Here is a 14484-nt window from a genome sequence, read left to right on the forward strand (position 1 = left end):
ATAGTCACTCAGCCAAACCTCTTTCCTAGTCCTACCTGTGTCGTTGGTACCTACGTGGACCATGACAACTGGATCCTTTCCCTCCCACTCCAAGTTCCTCTCCAGCCCAGAAGAGATGTCCTTAACCTTGGCACCAGGTAGGCAACATAGCCTTCGGCACTCTCTATCTTTGCTGCAGAGCACAGTATCTATTCCCCTATCAATGCTATCCCCTATTACAACTACATTTCTCTTTTCCCCCCCCCACTTGAATGGCGCTCTGAACCACAGTGCTGTGATCAGTTCGCCCATCCTCCCTGCAGTCTGTGCCCTCGCCCACACTGAGAGCAAGAACTTCATACCTATTGGTTAAGGGCACTGGCTGAGGCTCCTCCAAAGCTAAATTCTGGATCCCCATACCTGCCTCACTCGCAGTAACACCCTCCTGTCCCTGACCATGGCCCAGATTGGATGGAATTAATCTAAAGGGTATGACAATCTCCTGAAACACAGTGTCCAGGTAACTCTCCCCCTCCCTGATGTGTCTCAGTGTCCGCAGCTCAGACTGCAGCTCATCAGCTCTGAGCCGAAGTTCCTCGAGCAGCCAACATTTGCTGCAGATGTGGTCACCATGGATCGCACCGGCGTCCACCAGTTCCCACATACTACAGCTGCAACACATCGCCTGCTCAGCCATCTCTATTCTATTTCGTTAATTAATTTGGATCTCAGTATTTTAGAAAAATAATTATTTCAGTGTACTCTTAACCTGTAATGACATCTCCTGATTTAATTCACTTGGTCAAAACAAAAAGAGACACGGAGGAAATACCCACCAATCACTTACCAGCACTCCTGTGGTGTCATATGATTTTCGTTGGTCAAGCAGCTCCACTGAACAGAACAGAGCAAACCAGAGCGCTCTCACCGCCGCCGCCGCTTCTGGTCTCCGCTCTTTTATTTCTCGGCTCCTCTCGCCTGTTCCCATTCTCACCACCGCCACTGCTGCTTCTGGTGAATTTCAGTATAGACATGTGTGAGGTCATCCACTTTAGACCTAAAAAGGATCGAGCACAGTACTTTCTAAATGACGAAAAGCTAGAAACAGTGGAGATCCAAAGAGACTTGGGGTTCACGTACATCCGATCATTAGAATATTATAAATAGGTACAAAAACGTAATCAAAAAGGTTAATGGAATGATGGTCTTTATTTCTAGAAGATTAGAATATAAGGGGTTGGAAGTCATGCCACAGTTATACAAAACCTTGGTTAGACTACACTTGGTGTTCAGTTCTGGGCAACACACCTTAGGAAGGATATATTGGCCTTGGAGGGAGTGCGGCGTAGATTTACTACAATGATACCGGGACTCAAAGAATGGCATTGTGAGGAGAAATTACACAAACTAGGAGATGGATATCATGATTTAATTTTACCTCCCTCAGAATCCCATACCCGGACTGGTAAAAGCCACCTTCTTTAAAAAAAAGTCTGGGTGCCAGTATCAAGAATCTAGATTTCAAAATCAGTAATAGCGAGTCCAAACAGGGCTGACTTGGGTTTCTGTTTTTAGGAATAGGAGTAGGCCATTTAGCTGCTCGAGCTTGTTCCACCATTCAATGAGATCATGGATGATCTATGACCTAACTCCATTTACCTGTTTTTGTCCCATATCCCTTCATACCTGATGTGTGATACCTGGAATTCAGAAGATTAAGGGGTATTTGATTAAAGTTTTCAAGATATTAAGGGAAGTGATAGAATAGATAGATTGGAAAATTAGAATACAAGGAGTTTGAAGTCATGCTACAGCCCTGGTTAGACCACACCTGTAGTATTGTATTCAGTTCTGGCACCACAACCTAGGAAGGATATATTGGTCTTGGAGGGAGTGCAGCATCGACTTGCTACAAAGATACCTGGATTCTAAGGGTTACAATTCCACTAATTGGGGAATCTAGGAATAGGGGACATAGCCTTAGAAATTAGAGCTATGCCTTTCTGGAGTGAAGTTAGGAAACACTTCTACATGCAAAGGGTGGTTGAAATTTGGATCTCACTTCTGTAAATGACAGTTGATGCTGGGTCAATTGTTAATTTTAGACCTGGGATTGATGGATTTCTGTTAACCAAAAGTATTAAGGATATGGAGCAAAAGCGGGAAAATGGAGTTAGTTCATTGATCAGGTATGACCTAATTGAATAGTGAAACAGCTTCGAGGGGCTAATTGGCCTACTCCTGTTCCCATGTTCCTGAATTGGCCTACTCCTGTTCCCAAGTCAGTCCTGTTGCCTCGTCATTTTTGATTTTTATAATCCAAGTACTGAATGCTGACACCCAAGCTTCCATAAGGAGGTGTTTTTTCCCAGTCTGGCTATGTAATCTGAAGGAGGTAAAATTAAATTGGAATATCCATCCATGTCCTGCATTTGGCAGAAAAGCTGTTCTCAAACATTTAAAAGAGGCACTTAAGTGACCCTCGGATGACTGTACTTCCAGTTTTCCTTAATGGTCCTCTTATTGGGAAATTTCCTGGCCTGTCTTCAGTACCTAGCCATAAAAGCATGGCTATGATCAGGAATTCAACAGTGGAAGATTAAATCTTTTCCCTGTCACATTAGTGGCTAAGCTCACGGGTGTATTAATGTGCTGATGCTGCCTTCTTTCCAGAGAAAGCAGCTACTTGTACTTATAGCACCTTTATTGTAGAAAAATGTTCCAAAGCGCTTCACAGGAGCATTATCAAACAAAATTTGACAAACCTAAAAAGTAATTAAATTGCGTAGCCATGCTCTTGGACAGAACTAGTCTGCTTTTGAAATTGGAGTGATTGTCTACTTGTCAAGATCCCATAACCTGATGACACAATTTTTCCAGTGTTGGGAGAAATGTATATCCTTCAGTGATATACATGTTTAATGCGTCAAGTTTTTTCCGAAGAGAAGTAGGTTGGTATACCTACACAATTGTAGTACGTCTTAGAATCGAAGAATGTTTAAGGCACAGAAAGAGGCCACTTGGCCTATTGTGTCTGTGTGGGCTGAAAAACAATCCACCCATTCTAATCCCAGTTTCCAGCATTTGGTCTGTAGCCCTGCAGATTACAGCATTGAGGTGCATATCCAGACTCCTTTTGAATGTGTTGAGGGTTTCTGCCTCAACAGCCCTTTCAGGCAGTGAGTTCCAGACCCCCATCACCCTCTGGGTGAAAAAGTTTTTCCTCATCTCCCCTCTAATTTTTCTACCAATCACTTTAAACCTATGCTTCCTCGTCACTGACTTCTCTGCTAAGGTAAATAGGCCCTTCACCTCCACTCTATCCAGGCCCTCAAAATGTTGTACATTTCAATCAAATCTCCCCTCAGCCTTCTCTGTTCCAAGGAGAATAACCCCAGCCTATCCAATTTTTCCTCATAGATGCATTTTTCCAGTCTGGCAACATACTCGTAAATCTCCTCTGTACCCTCTCTAGTACAAATACATCCTTTCTGTAATGAGGTGACCAGAACTGCACACACTACTCAAATTGTGGCCTAACCAATGAGCTATAGGGGGATGGCATTCTGCAGAGAAATTACACGATAACCTTCCTGCTCTTATATTCTATATTTAGCTGCCTTGCCAGTTTCTCGAAAGACACAAAAAACTCTTCCACATCTTCCTCATTGAATTTTGGAATTAATTGAGTGAGTTTTAGCAATCTCATGCTCAGCCCTGAATTCTGCTCCTCCATATTGGCCATGCTTTCACTGGGGTTACTCTGTCACCCCCTAGCTAACTCAAGCTGCTTCAACTCTCTTTCCTCGCATTCTTTCCGGAATATTATTTCTCTCTCTCACAGGGCACTGAGAGGCCACCAACTTTCACTGGGTGGCCTTTCCCGGCTCCAAGACGCCCGCTTGCCATGGGTAAAATCCCTGTTGAGGTGGGCGAAGGCCCTTAAGTGGCCGTTAATTGGCACCTTAAGGACCTTGATTGGCCTGGGGCGGGCGGCCCGTTTTTCACCCTCCACCCCCCTCCATGTCCTACGTAAAGTGGGGCGGAGGCGGGAGTGGTTCGGGAAAGTCTCCCAGAGCCTCCTGCTCCATTTTACGCCACCCCCCCCCCCCCGCCCCCCGCCACCATCTGGCTCACTGGGGTGGCATAAAACCCTGGCCACTGTGTTTTGAGCTCCCCCTTTGGTGAATCCTTGTTCACCACTTTCCAATGATAATGCAAAGAAGTGAACACACCAGGTTTTCTTAGGTTTAAAGAAGAAAAGTGAACTTTATTAAACCTTAAACTTAAAATGGAGAGGTTTGAGTCAATCTCTGATGAGGTTTTGTTTTACTGTGCTTCGAGCTGGCTGTAGGGACTTTGATTGTAGGTCGTCTTTCATTTCATTGGAGCCCAGTATTCCTCTTAAACCTTATTCACTGTAGGAGACTTTTCACTCTTGGGGATCATGTGTCTTCAGTGGATTCAGAGGCTGATGAGAGCAGACAGGAGAGAGGTCTTTTCCAGCCCAGGAGCAAACAGCTTTCTGAGTTTTAAAATTCTGTGGCCGGTTTAAATTTAAAAAATCTACAGCCAGCCAGTCATGTGACTAAACTGGTCTGACCACTTCTTCTGTGTATTGGGTCCCTTGTTCCAACACTGTCTGCTAGCATGCAAATGTCTTTCCAGTCAGGGGCTTGGCAGTTCCTTGTGATAGGCCCTCTTTTCTTCCCAACCGCAATTTTAAGTTTTAATGTTCATATGACGAAATAATGTGTGCCTCAGTCTTGGCGGCGGGGGGGGGGGGCTTGCCTGACAAAATCTATACAGCGAAATCCTTTCATGAGACTGTTGCTTAATATCAACAAACAAGATGTTCTTGTGCATTACATTAGGGGACAATAATCTGATGCACTGAAATACACCAGTTGCCTGCTTCCTGTATAATCGGAAATGGAAACCTGAGGCCTCCTGTGCATCCAATGTGGACACCCAGCACAAATGGTACTGAGAGCTTGCAGATAAGCAGTCCTTAAGCCTCATTAGACCCCCAAATAATAGAATCATAGAAAGTTTAAGTCACAGAAAGAGGCCACTTGGCCCATCGTGTCTGTGCCAGCCGAAAAAAGATCCACTTATTCTAATCCCAACTTCCAGCATTTGGTCCGTAGCCCTGCAAGTTAGGGCACTTGAGGTGCATATCCAGACTCCTTTTGAATGAGTTGAAGGTTTCTGCCTCAACTACCCTTTCAGGCAGTGTGTTCCAGACCCCCATCACCCTTTGGGTGAAAACATTTTTCCTAATCTCACCTCTAATTTTTCTACGAATCACTTTAAATCATTGCCGCCTATCACTGACCTCTCTGCCACGGTAAATAGACCTTTCACCTCCACTCTATCGAAGCCCCTCAAAATTTTGCACATTTCAATCAGATCTCCGCTCAGCTTTCTCTGTTCCAAGCAGAACAACCCCAGCCTATCCAATCTTTCCTCATAGCTGCACTTTTCCAGTCCTGGCAACATACTCATAAACCTCCTCTGTACTTTTTCCAGTGCAATTACATATTTCTGTAATGAGATGACCAGAACTACACACAGTACTCAAGTTGTGGCCTAACCAATGAGTTATACAGTTCCAGCATAACCTACCTGCTCTTATAGTCTATACCTCGGTTAATAAAGGAAAGGATTCCATATGCCTTCTTAACCACCTTATCAACCTGTCCTGCTACCTTCAGGGATCTGTGGACATTCACTCCAAGTTCCCTCACTTCCTCTACACTTCTCAGTATTTTCCCATTAATCACGTATTCCTTTGCCTTGTTTAACCTCCCCAAATGCATCACCTCACACTTATCCAGGTTGAATTCCATTTGCCACTTTTCTGCCCATCTGACCAGACGATCAATATCTTCCAGCAGCCTACAGCTATCTTCCTCGCTGTGTCCCACACGGCCAATCTTTGGGTCGTCTGCAAACTTCCTGATAGTGCCCCCTACATTTACATCTACAAATTGTTGATATATACCACAAAAAGCAGGGGACCCAGTCCTGAGCCCTGCGGAATGCCACTGGAAGCAGCCCTCCAGTCGCTAAAACACCGATCAACAATTACCCTTTGTTTCCTGCCACTGAGCCAATTTTGTATCTACCTTGCTGCATTTCCCTGGATCCCATGGGATTTTTTTTTAACCAGTCTGCCATGTGGGATCTTGTCAAAAGCCTTGCTAAAGTCCATGTAGAATTAGGAAGCTAACTCACAATGTAACTGGTGCACCAGAGTATTTCTTCAGCTCCAGAGTCCCCATTTGGAGCTAGTGCTAATGGGGAAGCCCTGTTTTAAAGAAAGCCGGCCCTGGCACACTTGCCCATTGCTACCTGTGTCTAGTGCCACTGCCCGCTTTGCTGGAAAATACCTTAGCATTTAATGGGCTATTGGCATCCAAAATTCCAGTTTCATGGGCACCAGAAAATTATTCATATGGGCTGCACATGTTATCTGGCAATGTCAGATCATTACTTCACAGGAACATGGAGCACCTTAAAAGTGCTGGCATTGGTGGCAAGTGTGCAAAGGTTATATTTTTGACTCCTAGATATAAGTAATCATGCAAAAATATACCCCTGTGGGGTATATATCCTGAGTACAGCAAAACATAAGGGTATTATTGTGTCTCTAAGGATACTGTATACAGGATGCAGAGTAAACACAGGAAATGTACTTGTGGAACATGTCAGTCAAACGTAGGAGAATGTGTTTCTGCAGACACCATATACTCGATAGCTGAATCGTTCAAATTGCGAAAGCAGAGGATGGCGATATGTATATGATGTAATAAAACAATATTTTGTTCTTAGTTGTGACACATGGATGCTATTACAGCCACCTTAAATTACTAAGACTTTCAGAGTCAAATCTTGGCTATTATCACATTTTATTATATCAGAAGCTAGCTAGTTGGGCGTTGCTGATAATTCGATAAATGGAAAATTCAAGTTAATTATCATTGACGGTTTTGGAATGTATTCAATCTATACCTTTGCTAAAATTTTGCATTATATGACCTGAGTATTTCCTGGACATAAACTGGAATGAATGCTTTTAAACAGTGCCGTTTAAAAGATTGAAGTACTGCCTGCTTCCCATCTTCCCAGGATAATTAGAAATTGGACCTTGCCATCTAATTAACTCTATTCTGACACCACAGCAGTAAGGCAATGCCTGATCTCTGTCTATTGGCTGTACAGAAATAATCTTTCTAAAGAAGATCCTGTTCTGGTTGTATGGTTTAATGTTCATCAAGACAATCTATTTCTGCAGCTTAATGATACACCTAGGATTTAATAAAATGAGGATCTAACTCCATTTGATTCATACTTTGCTGAATATGATTTGTAGTTAAACTGCTAGTGCACAGTGCTATGAACCAGTAAAGGCAAAGGTTTATGTAAAAATATTGTTTTTTGTGTGTTTTTTCCAGGAAATCTGAAGAATGTAATTTAATAAGTGGTGGGGAGTGAGCGGAAGGCTAGAGAAGCCTTATAACTGAATACTGTCTGTGGCTGCTGTAGCTGCAGGGGAAACTTGGACGAAATTACTTGCAAGTTCCAGGACAACAGATGTTGAGACTTGAAGCTGCAGTTAACCCTTTCTTGTTCAACCAAATAGGAAAGACCGTCAGACATTCAAAGATTGTAGTATTTTGTTCTATTTGCTTTTTTATTAACCTCATTATGTTGTAAATATATTTTAATTCATTTTTATTTAGTTGCTGCTTTGAAATACAGCCCATATTGGAGTTGCAGTTTAATTTGTGGTTGGCCAAAGAATGTACAAATTATATATGCTGGGATTCAAATAGCATTTTGTTTTCTATCCCTAGATACAGAGCTAATGGCTTGGTTCAAAGTGAAAACAGTTTTTTTATCAGATGCATCTGCTGCAGAGAAATTGCAAAAAGAATATAAAACTTTATAAAGTAAGATATCCATGTAGCTATGTAATGTTCCCGTGCACTGTTTTTGATGGAAGGACCTGGATTTGTGCTTCACCTGTCAATTTTCTTGGCTAAATTTCCGGAAGGAGGGAAAGAAATGTCTCAGTGAAGGTCAAGGCCTCAATCAAGGTGGGAGAAAGGAAACAAGTAAAGTTGAATCTGTCTTCCTCCAGAGTCATTCAAAGAGCCTCTTTAACCTGTGATTACAAAATGCAGGATGAAACTTGTCCTTTTTGTAGGAATGGTGCATACCACATGGAGAAGGGAGGTGATGCATAAAATCATTTTTAAATTACAGTGGGGAAACCAGCAAAAGTTTTAAACAAAAGGTTAAAGTTAGTCATTCAAAGTGATATAACTTGCTTAAGTTTATCCTTAATTTCTTACTGTTTGTTTTTTCCAGGAGAGTTCTCTGTAGAATCTCATTTTAATCCAAACATATATGGATTTATGTGGTTCTTTTCATCATTTCCCCCAGGGCCCCTTAGTGAGGCAGTCACTCTGTGATGGAGTGGCAATGCCTAGAGCAAATAGCTGACAAATTTGCAGTGATTTCTATTGCCAACTCAGGAAAAATATCGTGAAAATAAATTACTCTGGTGGTGTCTGAGGTAAAAGGCAAAATTTAGAACAACAGCTGTGTGTTACAAAAAGATGAAAAACTATTTTTGTTGTTTTTGAAGGATGTTCGCAGTGAGAAAGGCAGCTGCAACCAGTTACAAACAGTATTTTTTGTTGATAGGTTTATTGGTCAAAATGAATACTTTTAACCTTAATTTTTTAACATGGGTGTCCGATCTGCAGCCCTAGGGCAATGAGTACCCCTGAATTTAAGCAGTCTGGCATGAAAACAAGAAAGCAGTCTGGCTCTTAGTTGTCATATTTGAGTTTAACATGGATGGAGGTTTGGAAAGTGTTTTTTTGTCGCTGTTACTTCACTGGTGCAGAAATCCTAAATTAGAACTGCAAGAACTATTAGTATTAGCGACTTTACACGTGTGCAAATTAATGGAAAAGTGGATATAAGCTGGATATATGGCCCATAAGGACAAGAGCTTGCAAATTCTTGTGCTTTAGGATAAATGTAAATCACACCTAGATATCGCTCTAAATGTTTCTTTAAAAAGCAAATATCAATATTAGTAACCTTAATAGTTTAATCATTAAAAGTTATGATTAATATCTCTTTTCCCCTTTTAAATGTATTTGTTTAAATACTGAGTGCTGTTGATGTCACAAAAGGACTGAAGTGAAGAGGTTACTGAGCCCAACACCATGAGGAGCTGAATTAATGCTGAAAGTGACAGAGTAACTAACACTGTTTGCTGACTCTAGGCCTAACAGAGCGAGGACTTCAGTAAACTCCCAACACCTGTAGCTCATGCAGCATTTGAAATACAAAAATAAACTTGCCAAAATTGGGAGAAACCATTTTCTGGTTCTTCCCATTGTGTGGTCTTAGAGAAGACCAACAAGTTGATTTTTCTGCTTACAGTTGGCTGCATGTGATGTGGGAACAGAACTGATACCACATCACATGCATGGATATGAATGCAACATAAAAGCAGTCATAAGAACTGAGTACTGGCTGGCAAGTGTTACTGAGCACAGGAAAACTGGGGAACTGTATTAACTAATAGATTTGCCATTCTAACCACTGAGTGCTGGTGATATTGAGCCTAATAATGTGAGATAGCTTTACTCTATGCTTGGCACAAAGCTAACGTGATTGATAGTTCTTGGTCAGAATTTTACCAGCCCCTTGGCTGGGAGGCTGGAAGGCTGGTAAAATGGCATGGGAAGGTGTCGGGGAGTGGGGCGTGCTGAACGTCTTCCCACCACCATGCCATTTGGCCAGCAGCAGGAAATCTAGCAGACATGCCAGCTGTCGGGAACCCAATTGAGCTACTTAAGTGACCAATTAAGGGCCTCTTCCCACCTGTGTGGGCATTTGCCAGCAACAGGATGGGGACACCGTCCAATGCAACCTAGCGGCCTCCCAGCAGGCTCCAGGGGGTGGAGCCTCCTTATTGGGCACTCCATGGCTGACGGAGGGACACCCCGGTGGCAGTGGCCGCCCCTGCGGAAATGGCACTGCCTGTCCTCAGACCCGCCCCCACTCTCACCGACCCCCCACTCCCCCTCCACCCCCAATTGCTGGGAATATGCCTCCCCGGGTCCTGCCACTGTCATGAAATTCAGCCCATGGTCTCTACTTCCATTGATGTTAAATTCAACTCCCTCACACATCAAGCACAGTAAGTCCTCTAACCTCACATCAAGTTGTCTAACCAGTTTTCCCTAATTATATTATCAGCACACATGATTTGAACAAAAATATTCAAGAAAATAAGTAATGGTTAAAGAGGCTTTGCTGTTGTGTTGGAGTACGGATAAACTCCACTTCTTGTAGCATAAAATGCACCATATGGACGCAGATACTGAACAAACCAGATTTTTTATGTGTGGTCTTAGATTTAACAAGTGCCTTATCAGTTTCAAATGTCTGTGCTTCATACAATGAATTACTTTTGGAGTGCAGTGACTGATGATTTAGGCAAGCCTAGCAAAGAGCCACAAACAACCAGAAGTTGATCAGTTAAGTTTTTGGTGATATTGATTGAGGGAAGGATGTTGTTTAGGACACAATCAAGAACGATCTGGAATAGAATTAAAACCAAAAGAACAAGAAATAAATTGAGTACAAGGAGACAAAAATAAGAGTGAAACACAGGAGTAAAGCGAACACAATAAATAAGCAAATAAGTCAAATGTTAGAAATTGAAAGCTAAAAGTAGTAAAAGGGCAGAAAAATAATGAAAACGAAAAGGTTGAAAGTAAAGTGAAAATGAAGTAGACGAAGAGGCGGAGTTCAATTTTCTAGTCCTTGTCTTTATAATTTTGTTGGTAACATCATCAGCATCACACAGGTATCAAGTTTGATAGGGGATTCAATGTAGCAGGAACTGACATTGTCAATTTCTGAACCCACCATTCCTGAGTATCCATAATTTTGCAAACTCTGTCTCTGTTAAGATGTCTTCTACATCCTTTTACACTCACCAAAACATTCCTATGAAATTTCTTCTTGTTTATTATAATGAAAAACAATGTCTTGTGAGAGGATTGTTATAGTTCATCTGTGGAGGTTAATAACAAAGGGATACTTCAGTTTTAACTAATCCATTCATTCACCAGCATCACCTTGTCTTTGCTTGTTTTTTTTAACACATTTTTAAACTAAGTCCTATTTTAAATGTATTTTAAACATAGGGTTTTAGCTATACGTCAGCCTTATTAAATAGTTTGGTTGCATTTTTACCAATGTTAAAGAGCCGAACTCTAATGGTATTTTGTACATTATTCCTGTTACTGTTACTTATTTTTGCAGTTTTTCTGGTGACCAGAAACAATACAATAAGTGGTTATTGATAAATGGAATTAAAAATGTCAATAATTTCTTTGCTTTCAGACAGTGCTCATTTAACGGGATTTCTTGACGCTAGTCCAATACAGTCATGACCGGGGCTGGTTTTGTTATTTTTCTTTAGCCTCCTGTACCTCAATTTTTTTAACAAAAGCAAGTTTTGATATTTTTCTTCAGCCCCTGTACCTCCTTTTTTTTTAAAAGCAAGTGTTTTAACACTGGCACGCATCACTGAAATGAAATGATGCAGATTAACCCTTTTGAGTACTGAATATCTTCTGCAACTTGCAATTTGTTAAGTGCCAAAAATCATACACATCTCCATGTTAAGAACCAGTAATATGAGGAAAACAACTGCTGCCTGTACTACCAAATATATATATGTACAGAGCTTCATTTTAAAGGCTGAGATCAAAACTGTTATAACCCTATTGTGGAGGGGCTTTTTCTTCCTTTTTCCCATTGTGGGCACTAGTCCAAGAAAGCACCCAACAGGAAAATAATGAGACAACCACCCCTTGAAAAAGAATTCTCAGCTTCATGATAGCCATATGATCCACTCTTCTTCTTGTGCTATATACCTCCTAACCATTGGCAACAATGTCTTTCATGCTGCTCCTTCCTCTTCCTGCACCTGCCCCTTAATTTTTTTATTTTTTTTATTTTAGAGATACAGCACTGAAACAGGCCCTTCGGCCCACCAAGTCTGTGCCGACCAACAACCACCCATTTATACTAACCCTACAGTAATCCCATATTCCCTACCACCTACCTACACTAGGGGCAATTTACAATGGCCAATTTACCTATCACCTGCAAATCTTTGGCTGTGGGAGGAAACCGGAGCACCCGGCGAAAACCTACGCGGTCACAGAGAGAACTTGCAAACTCTGCACAGGCAGTACCCAGAATCGAACCCGGGTCCCTAGAGTTGTGAGGCTGCGGTGCTAACCACTGCACCACTGTGCAAATCTCAGTTTTCTCTGTGCCACATCTCTCATGAAGGCATTGTCTCCTTTCTGGGGTATTATTTCCATGGGCACCAGTTACTCTCTGGTGCATCACTGAAGTCACCATTATTCGTGCCCTGACAGTTGTTGTAGCCATAGTCCTATAGGATCATAGGTATCTCACCCATTTGAGAGAAACAGCTGGTGATGTATAGCTTGAGGGTCACCACTCCACAAGCGTGGGGCAAGGTGAGGAGGCAGGCCTCCATGAACTATCACAGCCGGTACATGGATTGAACCTGCGCTGTTGGTGTCTTTTTACATCACACACTAGCCATCTAACCAACTGAGCTAGAGGCTATTAAATCATGAGGGCATCGCAGTTAATCCACATTCTGTTCAATATACAGACATCTGAATTTCCAACAAGAGTATTTGGATAGTGACCAGACCAATGACCTTGGCTCATTTTCCCATCAATTATCCATAGCACTGACAACATTTAAGCACCTCATATACAATGCTTTGGTTGAGATCAGCTAACTCAGTAGACCAGGGATCCAATAGTGAGCATTTCTGGTCTGTAAGGTTCAGCTACTGATGAAGTGACAATCCCTGGACTATGCTGAGTAAGCTGTCAGTTGGACTCATGGCAGGAATATTACAATTGGCTATAGCACTGATAGGTTATATTGGAAAAGGCAATATTTCCTGAATATCCAGCACCTTCATGTGTTATGCCTGTGTAAACATTGAGTGAAGGTGGGAATTGGGCTCAATTGTAATTCTTCTGTGATTGAACAGCCTGTCAACACTCTGTTTAGGCTCATCTAATGAATAAGTGAGGTACGAAAAGGCAACCAATATCCCTGGAACCATATCCCAGCAAGTGCTAATGGCTTCAGATGGGAATACTGAAAATTGGCAACAAATGAAATCTGTATTCCCGAAGGTCTGTGATTTGCACCCATCTGCTTTCCCGGCTGGAGTCTGGTCACAAACAGCTGCTGTGTTAATGACACTGGATCCCAACTAACACCTGGAACCCAGTCAGTGGCAACACCAAAGTAAATTTGCTGAGATCGAGGCCCAGGAAGGCACTGATAAAGAAGGCCTTGCCTGGCATAGACGTTAGGAGCTGGCAGCATTATTATAGTATGTACTTAGTCCAAAGTAACAACAGAATCACAGACAGGAACCATCCAAAACAGAAAAAAAAATTTTTAAGTATGTAAAAACATTCATGTTGAATAGGAACTACTTAATTGCAAACATTCCCACCCTATGCATTTCTGCAGGCAGGGTTCTCGTTTCAAGCATTGCTCATAAGCCAGTGCCTAAGAGATATACAACAGTAGTTCGCTGTTTTTATGCCCTCCTGTGTGCGAGTGCATTGTCTCCTCTCAATCCATCACTTAACACCATGGTTTAGTTTCGAAATTTATGTAGAGAATCATGGGAAGTGATCTACATCCATTCTAATGTAGAACAATGCATCAAAACATGTGTTTCATCTTGAAGCCATTCTTTCAGAAACCAGTCCGTGTAATATTGTGTTTTAATGTGAGGGTGTATTTGGTCCTGATATATTTTAACATTGAGGATAATGAATAGACTTTGCATGTGTAAGCCTCAAAAATGAGTGTTAAAGCTATTTTACTGGGGTGGGGGGAGGGGTGGAACTTTACACACTGAGTGCAATTTGGCCCTCACTAAATATCCACACTTTCTAACAGATACTACAGGACTGTAATTGAAAAGATAAGGCTCGGGTGACCTAATAGAGGCATTTAAACTTATGAAAGGTTTTGATAGACTAGACAGAGACAGTATTTCCACTTGTAGGGGAGAGCAAAACTAGAGGCCATCAGTATAAGATAGTCACCAAGAAATCAATTAGGGAATTCAAAAGAAACTTCTTTACCCAGAGAGTAGCGAGAATGTAGAACTCGCTAACAGAGTGGGTAGTTGAGGTGAATAATATATTTGGGGGAAGGGGGAAGCTAGATAAGCATATGAGGGAGAAGGGAATAGGTTATGCTGATAGGGTTAAATGAGGAAGGATGGGAGGAGGCGTGAGTGGAGCATAAATGCTGGTATGGTCTGGTTGAGCTGAATGGCCTGTTTCTGTGCTGTATATTTGTAATTGGAA

At 41.9% G+C, this 14484-nt stretch overlaps 1 protein-coding gene across 2 annotated transcripts in view; it reads left to right on the forward strand.

Annotated features, from left to right (window-relative positions):
• hdac8 (histone deacetylase 8) overlaps positions 1–11389 on the forward strand; it is a 163146-nt gene extending 151757 nt beyond the window's left edge. For both annotated transcript variants that reach the window (XM_068047678.1, XM_068047679.1), the window contains one exon: positions 7440–11389. In XM_068047678.1, the coding sequence (XP_067903779.1) occupies positions 7440–7462 (23 nt within the window). In that variant the 3' untranslated portion in view covers positions 7463–11389. The remainder of the gene's footprint in view (positions 1–7439) is intronic.
• Positions 11390–14484: the final 3095 nt, after the last annotated feature.

Source organism: Heterodontus francisci, chromosome 15 (genome assembly GCF_036365525.1).
Source record: "Heterodontus francisci isolate sHetFra1 chromosome 15, sHetFra1.hap1, whole genome shotgun sequence".
NCBI classification, from domain to species: Eukaryota; Metazoa; Chordata; class Chondrichthyes; order Heterodontiformes; family Heterodontidae; genus Heterodontus; species Heterodontus francisci.